The sequence below is a fragment of the Megascapheus bottae genome, chromosome 31, assembly GCF_031878675.1.
Source record: "Megascapheus bottae isolate mThoBot1 chromosome 31, mThoBot2.hap1, whole genome shotgun sequence".
Taxonomy (NCBI): domain Eukaryota; kingdom Metazoa; phylum Chordata; class Mammalia; order Rodentia; family Geomyidae; genus Megascapheus; species Megascapheus bottae.
The window spans coordinates 4,506,773-4,524,270 of record NC_143539.1 but is presented as its reverse complement, the minus strand read 5'-3'; the positions used below and the strand labels follow the sequence as shown (position 1 = coordinate 4,524,270).

The window sequence follows — 17,498 nt, the reverse complement described above, 5'->3', positions numbered from 1 at the left end:
CTGGGGTGGGAGATTCCACCACCTCAAGAAGTACCTGGAGTGGGAGAGGGAAAAACCACCTAGAAATTCAGACCCACCGTCCTGGCACTCTATCCCGTCTACCTGCACACATGCACGCACGCACGCACGCACGCACGCACGCACGCACTCAGGAGCCAGGGGAAGGTTTCACAGCATTACAAGGGAGAAGAAGCTGAGGGCAACAGCTTAAAGCCACGGGGGCAAATTCCTAGATTCTGGAGTTTTATTCCTTTTCCCCCTTTGGGAAAGGAGACAAGTAAATTAGAAGATCAGGGAACAAATGGATTTTTTTTTTTTAATGGAGAAAACCATCTAGAAATGGCCATGAAAAAGTACCAGATTCAACTTATGACATGTTGGCCCCGGCTCTGGTATGGTGGGGTGTGCAGAGGGCCAGACCGAGATGTTGTCTCAGAAAAGAGATGGGGAAGGGCTGAGAGGAGGGCCAGCCCCAGGGAAGCCTCGGGTGGTACCAAAATTAGCTGCCATCTGCTCCCTGCTGGTGGGAAGGTGGGTAGGGTACCCTGGGGTATAGCCTGGAAGGTAAGGGGGGGGCTTAATGTTAAAATTTTGAGATGCTGATCTAAAAAACAAAGCCAAACCCACCCTGTATCAGAGTCCATGGCTCTCTGAAGAGTAGAAAACCCCACCGGGGTCAGCCACAAGGTTTTTCTCAGTTCACCCCTACACCTGGGGTGCTGGCTGGTGGCTCAGTCCTGGCTCCCCCAGGTTCTAGACCACAGGAGTAGGGGTGGGCATGGCGGGCAGCCCCGCCCTCCCCCAGCTTCACCTCCCCTCGTCCCGCCCTGCCCGGCCCCCACCTGACCCATGGCAGGGCAGGACCCAGTTATTGTCGTGCAGGCCCAGGCGACAGCCGGGTGTCTCGCGGTCGGCTCGGCGACAGCACATCCAGTAGGAACGTCCGTAAGGCAGGTCATGGTGGTAGGGCTTGGGGTGCCAGCGGCAGAGCGACACGTCACCCTTCTCGTACCTCTTGCGGCACTGCTTGCAGGGGTCGTCGCGGTAGAGCGGGTCCCGGCTCCACAGGGAGTCTGTGGCGCGCACACCAAATGCTTCGATGATGCCCTTGAAGTGGTGGCAGGTGCACTTGAGGGCGGCCAGCGCTCGAGTGGGCAGGAAGCTGAAGATCTTGACCAGGACATGCTCGGGTAGCAGCAGCATGTACTGCCGGGGCTCCAGCAGGCGCTGGATCTTGAAGCGGATCTCCAGGAAATCGTGTGACACGTGCCGGTACAGGCGGCACAGGGATGTGTCCGCTGGCCCCTCTGTGTCATCGGTGTTGGTCACCGCAGCCGAGGTGTCTGCTGGGGGTGGCTCGGGGGGCCCATCGGGTCCCCGGGACTGGAAGAAGAAGAGCTGGCCCGGAGGGGGCGGCTCCTCAGGGCTGACGGTCAGGCACACTGTCTCTTCCTTCACGTTTTTTGTACCGTCCTTGCCAAAGAAGACGCACTCGTCCACCACCCCCGTCACCACCACATCCACATGGAAGCCTGAAGCGCCGCAGTCCCGGGCTGGTGGAGGAGGGGGCGTTGGGGGGGTTTCCTCGGGCCTGGAAGGGGCTGGGGTCTCCCCTTCGCTGGCTTCGTCCGCCCTGGCCAGCAGGAACTCCACGTTGCTGGGCAGGGCGTCCCTGGATGGGCTGATGAGTTGGTACAAGTCACAGGTGATCTTGTCCTTGGCTCGAGCCCCAGGACCTGGGCTACCAGGATAGGCACAACCGGGCCGGCCCCCACCCATACTGGCCAAACTGCCATCGGCTGCCCGGGGCTCCCGGCCATTGGAGATCCGGAAGGCAATCCGCACTTCGCCGGGCCCTGGCCCGGGCCGCTCCTCCTTGCGGAGGCCCTTGGTGGGAGGACTGTCCCGCTGGGCTTCAAAGTGAGCCACCGCCTCAGCCACACGACTGCAGTCACTGCCACTGCCCGAATGCCGTTCGGACCCCAGCCCCTTGGTGGGGCCCCCCTGTTCAGCTGACACAAAAACCACCGGGGCTGGGGCAGCAGGCCGTGGGTACGTCTGGAGGGCCAGGGCGGCCCTCTGTTCCACCAGGGCCACCATCTCGGCCACTGAGAGCAAGTCCACATCATCTCCAGCTGAGCCTGGGCGCCCCTCAGCAGCCGGGGAGCCATCCTGGCCCCCTGGATCCAGAGGAACCTTGGTGGACTCAAGACAGCGCCTCCTCCGCTTGGCCTTCGAGCTGTCACTGCCCCAGTGCCCTTTGACCTTCATGGAGCTGGCTCGGCTGCCCCCTCCACACTGATGGGCCACAAAGAAAGCCACTTTCTCCTTTGTATTGCCAGGCTTGATGACGTACCAAGTGTCCAGCAGCACCCGACCCTCATCGCCAGTGGCGGCAGTGGAGAGGAGTGGAGCATGCTGGGAGGTGGGGACCTCTGAGGCCAAGGCAGGTGGGGTGTTCTCCGACTGGACAGGCCCACACTCGGGCTCGGGGACACTGCTGGGCTCTGGGCAGGAGGCTGGCTTCAGGCCTGTGGAGGGTGGACGTGGCTGGTTCTGAGAGTAGGTGCCAAAAGGCCGTGGACACCAGAGCTGAAAGGGCAAGAGCCCACTGCGGTCCATTCTGGGGGGCGATGGCTAACAGGCAGGGGGATCACAGCATCTCAGGACCAGGAAGGAACTGGGAGGAGGCTCCATGCGCCGCCTGAGACAGGAGAAGAGAAGGATAAGGAGCTGAGAGAACCACCTTACTTCCCAGGACCTCCCAGCCTCTACCTCTTCAGAGGGGCCTCTACACCAAATTACATCTTCCAGAATTCTAATTTCAGCCAGGCCCTGGTGGCTCACACCTGTCATCCCAGTTACTCAGGAGGCTGAGATCTGAGGACTGTGGTTCAAAGCCAGCCCAGGCAGGAAAGTCCATGAGACTCTTATTTCCAATGAACCACCAGAAAACCAGAAATGATGCTGTGGCTCCAAGTGCTAGCCTTGAGCACAAAGAGGTTCAGAGACAACATCCACGCCCTGAGTTCAAGTCCCACAAACAGCAATAACAACATTTCAATTTTAGCCTGCTGTAGTAGTGTAGTACACACCTGTAACCCCACTCAGGAGGCAGAGGCAGGTGGTTCTCAAGTTTGAGGTCAGTCTGTATGAAGCTACTAAGACCCTATCTCAAAAACAAAAGACTGGGCCAGGAGTGCAGCTTAGTGACAGAGTGCTGGCCTAGCATGCACAAAGCCCTGGGTTAGATTTCTTGGTACCACATACATAGGAAAAAGCCAGAGTGGCACTATGGCTCAACTGGCAGAGCAAAAAGTGTCCAAGGACTATGCCCAGCCCTGAGTTCAAGCCCCAGGACTGGCAAAAAGAAAGAAGGGGGGGGAAGGAAGTAGGAGGAGGTGGAGGAGGAGGAGGAGGAAGAAGAAGAAGAAGAAGAAGAAGGAGGAGGAGGAGGAGGAGAAAGAGGAGGAGGAGGAGGAGGAGGAGAAGGAGAAGAGGAGGAGAAAGAGACAGACAGACAGACCAGGGCATCGGTAAAGTGGAGATGGGGTAGTCAGCTAGCAAATTCAGGGTCCTGGGTTCAATCCTCAGCCCTGCAGGGGGGAAAAAAAGAAAGGAAAGAAAAAGAACTCTGCCTGGTAGCCGCAGCTCACACCAATAATCCTAGCGACTTAGGGGACTGATATCTAAAGATCAAGGTTCAAAGCCAGCCTGGGGACACAAATCCAGGAAGAATCTTACCACCAATTATTGAACAAAAAGCCATAAGTGGGGGCTGGGAGTTTGGCCTAGTGGTAGAGTGCTTGCCTAGTAGGCACAAAGACCTGGATTTGATTTCTTAGTACCACACACATAGAAAAAAGCCAGAAGTGGTGCTGAGGCTCAAATGGTAGAGCTCTAGCCTTGAGAAAGTCCAAGGATAGTGCTGAAAAAAGCCAAGGGAGGGCTGGGAATGTTCACTTACTGGTAGAGTGCTTGCCTAGCATGCATGAAGCCATGGGCTGGATTCCTCAGTACAATATAAACAGAAAAGGCCAGAAGTGGTGCTTCTCAAAAAAGGCTCAAGTGGTAGAGCGCTAACTATCCTTGAGCAAAAGAAGCTCAGGAACAGTGCCCAAGACCTGAGTTCAAGCCCCAGAACTGACAAAATGAAGAAAAAGAAAAAGCCAAGGGACAGCTCAAGGCCCTGAGCTCGAGCTTACACCAACACCTATACAAAGTAGATAGGCAGACAGCCCTACTGCTACCTTGTGTCTGAAGTGGAGGTCTTTGAACAGAGTGCAATTCTCCCATGCCCTCCAACAGTGCCCAACCATGAGCTCACATCGAGAGCTCTCCTGCAGCCTTGACCTTTAGACTTAAGTGAAAGTTCCAGTGAATACACAAGCTCTTCACATGTTTTTCCTTTGTTCACCCAGTAGCCAGTTCCAGCCCTGGAATTCCCAGCCCTGCCCACAGAGTCCTTGGAGGGGGAAGCAAGCTCTACTTTGTGTGTGTGTGTGTGTACACGCACGCATGTGCACGCGCGCATGTGACCCTAATTCCAGAGCCAGATTCCAGTCCCTGATTCCATTAAGAAGCTGGCTGTTAGGCCAGGCCTGGTCAATGCACACCTGCAATCTTAGAATGTAGGAAGCTGAAGCAAGAAGATACAGAGTTCAAGTACAGCTTGGGACCTGCCAGCTCATTTTGTGTTATTTTGGATAGAGTTTTGTTTTATGTCTGGACCAGCCTCAACTGTGATCCTCACATCTGGGCTTTTACAAAGCCAACTACTCAAAGTGTTGTTACTTGTAGGGGCTTGAACTCGGGACCTGGACACTGTCCCTGAGTTCAAAGCTAGTGCTCAACCACTTTGAGCCACAGTGCCACTTGTGGTGTCCTGGTGGCTCATTGGAGATAAGAGTCTCACAGAGCCAGGCACAGTGGCTCATGCCTGTAATCCTAGCTACTCAGGAGCCTAAGATCTGAGGATCGAGGTTCAAAGCCAGCCAAGGCACCTAAAAGTCTGTGAGACTCTTATCTCCAATTAATGACCAGAAAATTGGAAGTGGCGCTGTGGCTCAAGGGGTACGGAGGTAGCCTTGACTTGAATAGCTCAGGGACAGTGCCCAGGCCCAGAGTTTAAGTTTCACAACAACAAAAAAAAAGTCTCAGACTTTTGTGGCTTGATTGCTTTGAACCCAGATCAATCTCAGCCTCCTGAGTAGGTAGGTTCACAGGCATGAGCCACCAGCACCAGGTGGACTCATACTTTTTTTTTTTTCCCTCGGTCATAGGACTTGAACTCTGGGCCTGGACACTGTCCCTGAGCTCTTCAGCTCAAGGCTACCACCAGCCCTTGAGCCACAGAGCCACTTCCGATTTTCTGGTCCTGGTGGTTTTCTGGTCCTGGTTGTTAATTAGAGATAAGTCTCTCACAGACTTTAGTGATCTGATCTCAGCCTCGGGGTAGCTAGGATTACAGGCATGAGCCACTGGTGCCCAGTGGAGCCACACTCTTGATTAGGCTTTTTTTTTTTTTTTTGTCAAAGCTGGCACTCTACCACTTGAGCCATGCCCTAGCCCTGCTTTTTGGTGGCTAATTGCTCTAGCTGGCTTTGAGCCATATCAGATTTCAGCCTCCTGAGTAGCTGGGATCACAGGCAAGAGCCACCAGCACCATTTCCCTAGGCCTCTTAATCCCACTGCACCCCCACCATCTACAAGACAACATACTAACACACAAAGCTTCCTACAATTCAGGGCAAATTCCAAACCAAATGACTATTTCTAATCAAGGCTGATATTCAGTCCTGGGGAAGCAGGTAACTCCTGTTTCCAGATCAATTATAGTTAATATTTAAAAATCAATGGAGCAAAAAAAAAAGATTTAAAAAATGCTGAAATGAAAGAGCAATTAAATCATTTTACGGGATAAAAAAGCAAAAAAAAATAAAGCAACTCCGGAAAAAAAAAATTCAGTGGAGCCATGGGTCCTGCTGGTGGCTCATAACTGTCTTTCTAGCTACTCAGGAGGCTGAGATCAGAGAATCACTGGTAGAAGCCAGCTGGGTAGGAAAGTTGTGAGACTGTTACCTCCAATTAAATATGGCTCAGGTGGTAGAATGGTAGCTTTGAGGGAAGGAAAGTTCAGAGACGTCGCTCAGGTCCTGAGTTCAAGCCCCGGGACTAACACACACAAACACGCACATACACACCACAGGGATAGGGCACCACACATACACACCCACCCACCAGGGCTCCCTATATCCAATTGTCTCACTCCTCCGCCAGACAGGGGGGGGCCTTCAATCCTGTACTCACCAAACACCCAGAACTGAGAGTCTCAAAACACAACCGGATCCTCACTCACCACAAGAGGACCCAACCCCCCAAGGCATCCCCGAAACTCAAGGGAACCCCACAAGTGTATCCCCTACATCTCCACACAACTTCCCAAGCCTCCTGTGTCACTGGAACGCAAAGGGAGCCCCAAATTTTGTCAGTGTCGCCCCAAAGGATCTCCCAACCCCTTCAGGTAACCCTTGGAATCTCGACACGCCTCCCTCGGCCCCCCAAGGCTTGCGCTCACCCACAGCGCCTCCCCCAGGTGGTGGGGAGGGCGGCGGCAGCAGCGGCCGCCGCGGACACGCACACGCGCATGCGCGCGCCAGGACCGCGGCCCGCCCCCTCCCCGCTGGCCCCGCACTCACTTCCCTCCGCCCCTTTGTTGACAGGCGCGCGCGTGTGAGCCGCTCAGCCAATGAGCGGAGGCCGTTCGGAGCCGTGCCCATATAAGGAAGGACTTGGCGAAGGGGCCTAACTTCGAAACTGGGAGGAGTAGGCCCGAGGTGTAGGGAGGGGTGGAAACGGCCCGACGTTAGGGAGCGTGGACCAATTCCCAACGTCGAGAGACCCGCAAGGCCTCGGCGCAGGCGGAGGTCGGGGCACTCGACGGGGAGGCTAAGGGACTCGACCATCCCTCTAGAAAGGAGCCCAGGTCGACAGCACAGACTTAAAGCGCCAGGCGGCCGCGGGAATCCAGCACTGCAGGAAGGAAGGAGCCGAGAAATCCACGCTGCCCAGGTTTCGTCACGTAGGAAAGCGAGGTTTTTCACCAGAAGCTAGAATCGCCTCCGTCCTCGCCGCAATGAGTTTAGCTACAGGCGTGGGCCTGGCCTTCAAGGCCAGTCTGGCCAGCCCTGCACCCGGCTCCGCACAGGAAAACAATAGGAAATAACTCCGTAGTGAATTTTAAAGTAGATTACCTGTTAATATTGCACATACAGCTTGCATCATTTCTAGTCCAGATTGTCTCTATGCCAGATGGATCCAAGAAACCAGGGGCAGATGCAGTGCCGGGTGTTTCCTGCACTCCCCTCCACATGCCGGTCCCTCACGCACACGGCCTCACTTAGAACCCACCACAACTCCCTAGTAGTTTCCAGAAAAAGAGCTGGTTCCCCACCTGTCCAGTCCCATCCCCGAAGAGTGTGGCTCCTGGCTGACACATGTGACCAGGGATACACAGTATTCAGTAAACCCAGACCTATTTGATCATCTCCACTACACAGGTGAGGGAACCGAGGCAGGGCGAGGCCTGTACAGCTTAAGGTTGGAGAGAGCCGGTGTGACAGGAGCTGGGTTCCAGAGTCCCAGGGGTTCCACCGGCTCCACTTGGAAGCTGGTAGCTAGGCTGGATTCTGCCCTACCCCTTTGTATTTTTCTAAGAATCATCAAGCTATTCCTCCAGACTTCCACATAGCTCCAGTCCTGAGACCATTGTTTCAGGCCAGTGTGACTCTTGCAACTTCTTTCCCTGAGATTCCTTCCTAGAAACCAGCTACCTGACCCAGAGGGAAGAGCTTTAGGGTCCTTCCTCCCAGTCCTGCCATTCCCAGTTGCTATCTGCTGACAGATCTTCCTCCCCTCTGGATGATGGACAGTTAAGGCAAAGTCTGAAGCAGGATAAGATGGGAAAAGATTTGAGGAAGCAAAACAACACCAGCAAAAACATTCAAGTGTGGTGGTGACAAAGCCAGTAATCTCAGCATTCAACAGAAGAAAACAGGAGGATCATGAGTCCAAGGCCAACATGGGTTACAAAGTAAGAATGTTTCCAAAGGCAGAAAAAGAGGAGCTGGTATGTCATACCTGTAATCCTAGTTACTCAGGAGGCTGAGAACTGAGGACCATTAGAAGCCAGCTTGGAGGGTAAAATCCTAGAGATTCTTATCTCCAGTTAAGCACCAGAAAAGCCAGAAGTAGAGATGTGGCTCAAGAGGTAGACTGTTAAGCCTGGAGAGGGAAAAAAAAAAGCTTCAGAAGCCAGACTGTTGGCTCACGCCTGTAATCCTAGCTACTCTGGAGGCTGAGATCAGAGACTCTTACCACTAATTAATCTCTAGAAAAGGAGAAGTGATGCTGTGACTCAGGGCTAGGATGGTAGCCTTGAGCTTAAGAGCTCAGGGACAGCAGCGCCCAGGCCCAGAGTTCAAGCCCCATGACCCACAAAACAACAAACAACAATAACAAAAAAAAAACCCCACACAGCTAGGTAAAGCTAAAGGTAATACTAGAGACAAAGACAAGTGATGAAACTGACACATACATAAAAGTTGTGAACACATTAATACTATTCTAATAATATAGTCTTAAAATACACTAAGCAGAAAATGACCTTCCCTCCACAGAAGACCCCCAAGCTTATAAAGTGACAGCAGAGACTTTGACAAATTCACAATTTTAAAGGGAAATGATAAATTTTTTTTTTTGGTTGGTCCTGGAACTGAGCACTGTTACTGAGCTCTTCAGCTTAAGGCTATCTATTGTCTTACCCCTGGAGCCACAGCACCACTTCCGGCTTTCTGCTGATTAATTGGAGAAAAGAGTCTCACCAGCTTTGTGGTGCCCAATCAAGCTGGTTGAACCTGAGATCCTCAGATCTGTCTCCTGAGTAGCTAGGATTACAGGTGTGAGCCACCAGGCCCAGCTACGTGTTTCTGACAGACTACTGGTGAAAAAAAAAAAAAATGACCAACAGAATACTGACAAGGACAATCCACACTTTTCCAGCCCTAGTGAACACAGGCCATTTGCAGAACCTTGTCCATGACATTCATTCACTGAGGTTCTCCTCAGTGCTGGCCCTGGCTTTCACTGGCGACACATAGGTGACATTGAGCTTGCCTGAAATAGCTCATGGCAAACAGGGAAGCCATCCAAATAAATCATCACCAATGTGAATAGATGAACCACACAGCATGATCTCTAGAGTACACAGCCTGGCTTGGCTCTCCACACTTTAGATAAAGAGCAACTCACTAATTCACCTCTCTTCTCACTACTTTAAGTCCTGAGCTGTAACAGGGGTTTGAATTCAGGGCCTCACACTCACTCAGCTGGCTTGTTAGGCTGAGGCTCTTACCATTTGAACTACACACTCACTCTGGCTTTTTTTTTTTTTTTGCCAGTCCTGGGCTTGAGCTCAGGGCCTGAGCACTGTCCTTGGACTTTCTCAAGGCTAGAGCTCTACCACTTGAGCCTCAGCATCACTTCCGGCTTTTTTTCTACATGTGGTACCAAGGAATCGAACCCGGGTCTTCATGCATGCTAGGCAAACACTTTAACCACTAGGCCAAACTCCCGGCCCCCTCACTCTGGCTTTTTGCTAGTGATTTCAGACATGGAGTCACAAGAACTTTTTAGCCAGGGTTGGCCTTGAACTGGGATCCTCCAGGCCTAAGCCTCCCAAGTAGCTAGGATTATAAGTAAAAGTCACTGGTACCTGGCCATTTTTTTTGGGGGGGGGGGGGTACTCATAGGGCTTGAACTCAGGGCCTGGGCACTCTCCTTGGGCTCTTTTCCTCAAGGCTAGTGCTTTACCGCTTTGAGACTCAGCACTACTGGCTTTCTGATGGTTCACTGAAGATGAGTCTTGTGGACCTTCCTGCTTGAGCTGGCTTTGAACCATGATTCTCAGATCTCAGCCTCTTGAGTAGCTAGAATTATAGGTGTCAGCCACCAGCTCCAGGCTTCTTCTCACTATTTTTAATGTCATGCCAAGACCAGGAAATGGAGGCACAGAACAGCTAAGGAAATCACCTGTGATGGTGCAATGCCGCAATCCCAGCACTCAAGAGACTGAGGCAGTAGGATGAAAAGTTTGAGGCCAGTCTGGGTTGCAGTGAGATCCCAGTCAGGCTACCTCAAAATAACAAGAAGAAGCAATACAAACCCAAAGACACAAAAATAAGAACAAAGAAGAGCCATTGTTTACAACTCTGTAGGAAGACTTCAAGTAAGTCTGGCTATCTCCAGAGTCCCAGACCTAAACTACAATACAAACACCACTGTGACAAAGATGAGGACAGCTGTGCTCATTAAATATGCACTCATTAAATATGCACTCACTAAGCATTCTGAGCCCTCTTGTTTGATCTTTAGGCCTTTGCACTCCCTGTTCTGCACTCAACCTAAAATGCTTCCCAGTTACCCCCAGTGCTGATCTCTGATCTTCAGGCTTTGCTTAGAAGTCACCTCTGCAAAAGCATTTTTGCTCTAAAACCACAGCCCCTTCCAGATTGTGGGACATGAGATCCTTAACATTTAACTGGAGCATATCGATCCCTGGCTGAAAGAAATTCTTCCATTGTTGCACATCTGTAATTTGAGACATGGGAAGGACTGAAGTTCCAAGCCAGCTGGACAAAAAGTTTATGAGACTCTATCTCAACCAATAAGCCCAGGGTGGTGGCCTATGCCTGTCATGCCAGCTATGAAAGGGAGGCCCTAGGTAATTGGTGGAAGTCAACTTGGGGCAAAAACTTTTAGCTGTACCAGAAAAGTAACAAAAACAAAAAAGTGTTCGCTCAGCTGGGTACTGATGTTCGGAAATATAAACTTAGCAACTCAGGAGGCTCTAGAGAGCTGAGGAATGCACCTGCAAACCAGCCTGGGCACAAAAGTCTGAAGATTCTTATCTCCAATTAACCAGCAAAAATAAAAAGCCGGAAGTGAAGCTGTGGCTCTAGTGATAGAGCACCAACCTTGAACCTGGGCATATGCACAAGCCCTGCCCCCCCAAGGTACAGTACATGCCTAGCATTATTTAGGTCCTGGATTCAATCCCCACCAGTACCACCCAATAAAAAAATAATAAATAATAAATAAATCAATAAATAGGTGGGGTAGCATCCTGCTTGTAATCCTAGCTACTTAGGAGGCTGACATCTGAGGATCAAGGGAGGTTCAAAGGTTCAAAGCCTGCTGGGGCACTAAAGAACTTGAGACTTATCTCCAATTAATCTCTAGAAAACAGGAAGTCGGGCTGCTCCAGGGGTAGGGCTATAGTCTAGAGCTGAAGAGAAGAGCTTCAGGACAACGCCCAGGCCCACAGTTCAAGCCCTAGGACCGACCAAAAATAAATAGCCCAAGGCAGATACTCATGGCATGAGCATACCAGTCACGCAGGAGCTGGTGGCAGGACACTAGTGTTGGACAAGATACATCCAGTCCTGTCCTGGCAGTTCTGCACGTCCACTGCCCTTTGCCTACAATCCAGGCCCCTGATTCTTTGGCCTTAGGGTCAGCTGGCCTCTCCCAGTGAGGTTATCACAGCTGACTAAGAGTTCCTGAGGGCTGGAGCCTTCAGATGCTGAAAGCAGACAGGACTCAGGAGACATGTACCAGGCCCAGCTTTCTTGCCTCAGGGTGTAGCCAGCCTCAGACCTGCCCTGGGACCCCCCCCACACACACAGGATGCTGCTTAATAAAGTGGAGATACTGAGACAGGCTCAGTGGTGGAGAGCACCCACCCAGCACACCTGAGGCCCCAGGTTCCATTCCCAGGAACCTGTATCTCCAGCCACTCAAAAGGTAGAGGTACAATCCTAATCAGGCCAGGCCCAGTGAAGCTATTACTTGCTTCTATCTGAGAAACATAGGGCCGGGAGTTTGGCCTAGTGGTTGAGTACTTGCCTAGCATGCACAAAGCCCCAGGTTTGATTCCTTGGTACCACATACATAGAAAAAAGCCAGAAATGGTGCTGAGCCTCAAGTGGTAGAGCTCTAGCCTTGAGAAAGTCCACGGACAGTGCTCAGGCCCTGAGCTGAAGCCCAGGACTGCAAAAAAAAAAAAAAAAAAAGATAGGTGAGCTTTGCACGGTGGCTCACACATGCAATCCTAGACACTCAGGAGGCTGATATCTGAGGATCTCCATTCAATGCCTGCCCAGGCTCTTAAAGTCTGAGAGACTATATCTCCAATGAACCACCAGAAAACCTGGAGTGGCGCTGAGGCTCAAGGATTGAGTGGTAGCCTTGAGCTAAAGAGCTCAGGGACAGGGCCCAGGCCCAGAGTTCAAGTCCCATGACTCACAAAAAAAAAAAAACAAAAACCCTCCAAGCCTGCCAGAAAAGGTAAGTCCAATGAACCACCAAAAAGCCAGAAGTAGAGATGTGGTTCATGTGGCAGAGCTCCAGCGATGAGTGAAAAAGCCAAGAGACAGAGCCCAGGCCTTAAGATCAAGCCCCAGAATTTGCTAAAAAAAACCCAAAAAAACCCAAATGGCCCCTGGCAGAAAAAAGGCTCCCTATCTCTGCATAAGATCCTCATGAGTCAATGAATCTTCCATATAAGAAAACTGAGGACCAAAGTCAGGTGTGTGGAGGCACGTGCCTGCAATCCTAGCTACTTAGAAGGCTGAGATCTGAGGATCTCAAAGGCAACCTAGGCATGTTATTTGTGGGACTCATCTCCAATTAACCACCAGAAAACCAGAAGTGGTGCTGTGGCTCAAATGGTACAGCGGTGGCCTTGTGCTGAAGAGCTCAAGCCCATCGCCCAGGCCCATAGTTCAAGCCCCACAACTCACCTCCTTTCCTTAAAAAAATAAAAAATAATAAACAAAAAAAAGACTGAGGCCCAGAATGGGAAAGAAGCTAGACCAAGGACACCCAACAAGTGCTTGACACTAGTGTTTTTTTTTTTTTTTAATAAACTTCATTATCAGTCACTGAATTTATGAATCCCATGCTCATAGGAAATGAACCAACTGTTTTAAGTAAATACAAAGTTGTTAACTCCAGTGAGAAAAAAGTTAGATGGGTGGACAGTGGAGAAAAAATAACATTTATACCTAGGTTTTTAGAAATATTCCTCCTTTACCCTAACATCTGGAATTGGGCCAGAGTAGGCAATTAAATTATTTATATTAGGCTGGGCACAAGAATACAAATGGGGACAGATTGAGTTTCTAAGCACCCTCTCTAGAAGTAGAAGAGAAGCTCAGGAACAGGGGATAGGAACTAAAATGACCAGGACATGGGGGCACTTGAGAGAAGAAAGAAAGGAGACACAAGCTTATGCTTCCTGTACTGGTCCCTTTCTGCAGCCTTCTCTATCAGCTCTGCTTCCCATTCAAGTTCAAAAAAACAAGCCAGGCAAGCCCGAGGTGGTGGCTCACACCTGTAACCCTAGCTACACAGGAGGCTGAGATCTGAGGATTACTGCTCAAAGCCAATCCAGGCACTAGCACTAAAGTCCTCAAGACTCTTATCTCCAATTAACCACCCGAAAACCAGAAATGACCCTGTGGCTCAAGGGGTAGGGCAGTAGCCTTGAGCTGAAGAGCCTAGGGACAATGCACAGGCCCAGCGGCAGGCCCACAGTTCAAGTCCCATAACAGACAATCATAACAACAACTAAAAGCCCAGGCCCGCTAAGCACTTTCCAGACACTGTTGTTCTGGACCTTGAACTTTCCTATATGGTCACAGATTCCAGTCCAAAACACCTATAAAACACAACAAAATTTGCCGAGCACTGGTAGCTCAAGCCAGTAACTAAGATCTGAAAATCAAAGTTCAAAGCCAGCCTGGGCACCAAAGTCTATAAGACTTATTTTTTTGTGGGTCATGGAGCTTGAACTTGTTCAGCTCAAGGCTACCTACCGCCCTACCCTTGAGCCAAGTCCAACTTCCCATTTTCTAGAGGTTAATTGGAAATAAAGACTCTCAGGTCCTTTTGTGCCCAGGCTGGCTTTGAACCTTGACCCTCAGATCTCACCCTCTGGAGTAGCTAGGATTACAGGCATGAGCCACTGGGCTCCACCCGGTGAGACTCTTATCTCCAATTAACCCACCAGGAAACCGGAAGTAGTGCTGTGGCTCAAAGCTGAAGCTTAGGGACAGTGCCCAGGCCCAGAGTCCAAACCCCACAACCAACAACAACAAATACAAGAGAAAAACCAAAGGACCATGGTGAAACACCATCTATATTCCCAGGTACTGGGAGGAGAATAAAGCAGGAAGGTCAAGAGTTCCAGGTCAGCTATATGGGTAAAAAAAGTCTCACACAAAGCAGGGCATGGTAGCTCATTACTGTAATCTTAGTTACTCACAAGGCTGAGATCTGAGGATGGAGATTCAAAGCCAGCCGGGGCACTACAAAGCTATAGATTCTTATCTCCAAATAATCACTAGCAAATGGGAAGTAGGGTTGTGGCTCAAGAGTAGGTCAGTATCCTTGAGCTGAAGAGCTCAGGGACAGTGCCCAGACTCAGAGCTCAAGCCCCATGACCCACAAAATAAGTCTCAGACAAAAAGACAAAACAAAAAGACTTTTCCAAGGTCACAACAAGTCAGTTGTACAACAACTTGTACAACAAGTCAGTACATGGCAGGAAAAAAAAATTCTACCTAAGTCTGCTGTGTTCAGAATCTCTGTCTCTACCCACACTGGACTGCAGTAGAAGGAACTAATTAAGAGTGGTAAATACAGATTCTGAGCTAAGCTGCCTGGTTTAGAATCCAGACTCTACCATCTCGTGCCAGTTGATCTTAGGAAAGTTGTTGAACTTCTCTGTGCCTCTTCATCCTCTCCATAAAATAGGATAGAGCTGCTTCATCTCACAGGGATCAGAATTCAAGGAGTTAATAAGACCAAACTATTATGTGTGTGTGTGTGTGTGTGTGTGTGTGTGTGTGTGTGTGTGTGTATACATATACATATGGAGGGAGGGAGAGAGAGAGAGAGAGAGAGGCAAATGTTTTGCAAAAATGATAAAGTGCTAGCTATAAGAGATTGTGGGGATCCCTTGCTTTTAACCTGGTGTGTGCCCAGATCAATGGCTGGTGTAGAGAAAATACCTCTCTGGATAGCCTGGACAGAGGAAGAAGGAATCCATTAGCCGTTGTAACCCACTCCAGGGAGGGGCAACTGTTCACCAACAGCCCAGAGCCTGGGAGTTACCACCCCACTCACCAGAACGATTTTAAGAATCCTCCCTTAGGTGTTTTCTGATTACCCTCAGGACATGGCTCAGAAATGCCCAGGACTCCAGCCTCAATCACAAAAGCGGGCTGAATAAAGGATCTAAGAGATGGACCTCCCACAGAGATAAACCACTACTTGTCCCAAGTGCCACTGGGGTGTAAAAAAAAAAAGAACATGTCTCAAGGATCCTTCAGGTCCTACTCTCTTAACAGATCTGCGACTATCTGATGGGGGGGGGGGGTTCTACATCCAAACTCTGGGTTCCCATGCCAACGCCCCACGATCTCAGAGCCCAACCTACACTCATCGATTTCTACCTCCCATCCCCTCAACTTCCTTCCTAGCCCAACTCTAACCCAGAAAACACGACCCATGGCACCCACTTACCTGTTCAAGACACCCAAGCTGGACCCCGTTCGAAATTCCACTCTTTTAAGGGAGCGGATCTAGGGACGCCTAGTTCGGGAGCCTCCTTCTCTAGCTCTGAGCAACCACACAAGCAACCCCCAAAGCACGACCCCGTCCCCAGCCGGCAGACCCCTCCCCGGCCCCCCATTCTTCTACCCCCTCAGACTCCCCATTCCCTTCCCCCCAAACGATCTTCCCACGCCCAATCACAGCTCTCTCCACACCTACCTGTCCTGAACCGATGTACACACTCTTAGGTGTCCCCCGGAATCCGCACGGGTCTCTCACCATCCCCGCGCGGTCAGGCTGCCTCGACTACGCGGGTCTCCCCCACTCGCTCTTTTACAGCCTCCCCTTCCGGGTTCTCGCCCCAAAGCCCTCTGGGAATTGGAGTTCGCGCGGCTGCGGACTACGCCTCCCAGCATGCAGCTCGGCCGCTTAACCTGGGAGAAGGCAGCCTCGTCAGCCGGACTGAAGAATTTCCAAGAGGTGGGGGAGGAGACCTGGATGCGCATGCGCAGTACCGTGTAGACGACTGGGAAATGGAGTCCAGTCTTTCTCGTTTTTTTTTTTTATTTATTTTTTTTGACTCCGAACCCTTAGAAGAAAGAGAATTGCAAAAAAAGGGTGAAAGGGCGGAGAGCAGAGAAAAAAAATAGGCTTTTTGGACTTAAAATTATTTATTTGGGAAGTGGGGCTGTGACTCAAGGGATAGGACGGTAGCCTTGAGCTGAAGAGCTCAGGGAAAAAAGCCCAGGCCCAGAGTTCAAGCCCCATGACCGACAGGAAAAAAAAAAAATCATGGATGTGCCTCTGTGGTTCCAGTGGTGGAGCGATCACCTTGAGCTGAAGAACTCAGGGACAACACTCACGACCAGAGTTCAATCCCCACATCCGAAAAAAAATATAGATAGATATGTTGATGTCGAGTAACACCATATAGTTGGATTTTTTTTTTTTTGTGTTAGTTTTGCCAGTCCTGAGCACCGTCCCGGGGTTTTTCTCAAGGCTAGAGCACGCTAGATAAGCACTACCACTAGTGCCCAAGCCCTGAATTTGAGCCCCAAGACTGACAACAATAAAGATAAGACTCTCACAAACTTTCCAAGCGACATTTTCTTTTTTTTTTAGCCAGTCTTGGGCTTGAACTCAGGTCCTGAGCACTGTCCTGGGGTTTTCTCAAGGCTAGCGTTCTACCACTGGAGCCACAGGTACCACAGCTGGCTTTTTCTGCATCTGTGCCACCGAGGGATCGAACCCGGGTCTTCATGCACGCTAGGCAAGCGCTCTACCACTAGGCCAGACTCACAGCCAGGAGGACGACTTTTCCAAAACGCACAATCTACTCGCACTGTAAAAGAACTTGCAAACGTCATGGGGAAAAACCTGGACTAAGGTTCAGTGCCACCTTGGCAAAGTTCCCAGCCTGGAACATAGTGCTTGGCACCCCCCGTGGGCACCAATTCGCTACCCACCGAAGGCTAAAGCGTGGAAATGGGGGCAAAAGGGCTCCGTCACCTCTTGCTGACCCCAGCGGCAGCCAAGCCGAAGGGGGCGTGGCCTCCCGAAAAGGCGGGAAGCTGGGCGAGCGCTGATTGGTCAGCCTCGTGGAGCTCGCCGGCGAGCGTCTGCAGGCACGAGGCCCGGCAGGCGCGGGGGTGCGCAGTGCGCGGTGCGCAGTGTGCAGTGCGCAGTGCGCCTGCCCGGGGCCACTCGCCTGTCCTTTGGAGGCCTGTCGCCGGCGGGCGGCTCGTGCCCCAAGCTGCGAATTCGCACCTTTTCCTCACGCGGTGCCGGAGCTCCGAACTCGGGCAGCAGCAGCCAGCGTG

At 51.1% G+C, this 17,498-nt stretch overlaps 1 protein-coding gene across 6 annotated transcripts; it reads right to left on the bottom strand.

The window, feature by feature from the left end:
• Positions 1-148: 148 nt before the first annotated feature.
• Fbxo46 (F-box protein 46) lies at positions 149-16,023 on the bottom strand. Of its 6 annotated transcripts, none has more exons than XM_090322202.1 (3): positions 15,898-16,023; positions 843-2,704; positions 149-557 (listed from the first exon to the last, which is right to left on the bottom strand). In XM_090322202.1, exons 2-3 carry the CDS (start codon positions 2,620-2,622, stop codon positions 433-435), a joined length of 1,905 nt encoding a protein of 634 aa, XP_090178328.1. In that variant the 5' UTR covers positions 2,623-2,704; positions 15,898-16,023; the 3' UTR covers positions 149-432. The 6 variants fall into 6 exon arrangements, with proteins under 6 accessions (XP_090178328.1, XP_090178331.1, XP_090178333.1 ...); XM_090322205.1 differs by having other exon boundaries at positions 848-2,704; XM_090322207.1 differs by having other exon boundaries at positions 1,013-2,704.
• Between the last annotated feature and the right edge of the window lie 1,475 nt (positions 16,024-17,498).

What these genes read in the sequence shown, in the direction of transcription:
- Fbxo46 (XM_090322202.1), bottom strand. Translation starts at nt 2,622, where the DNA reads ATGGACCGCAGTGGGCTCTTGCCCTTTCAGCTCTGGTGTCCACGGCCT. An exon ending in CCTGCCCTGCCATGGGTCAG is followed by an intron (nt 558 to 842) that starts GTGGGGGCCGGG and finishes CTTACCTTCCAG; the next exon opens with GCTATACCCCAGGGTACCCT.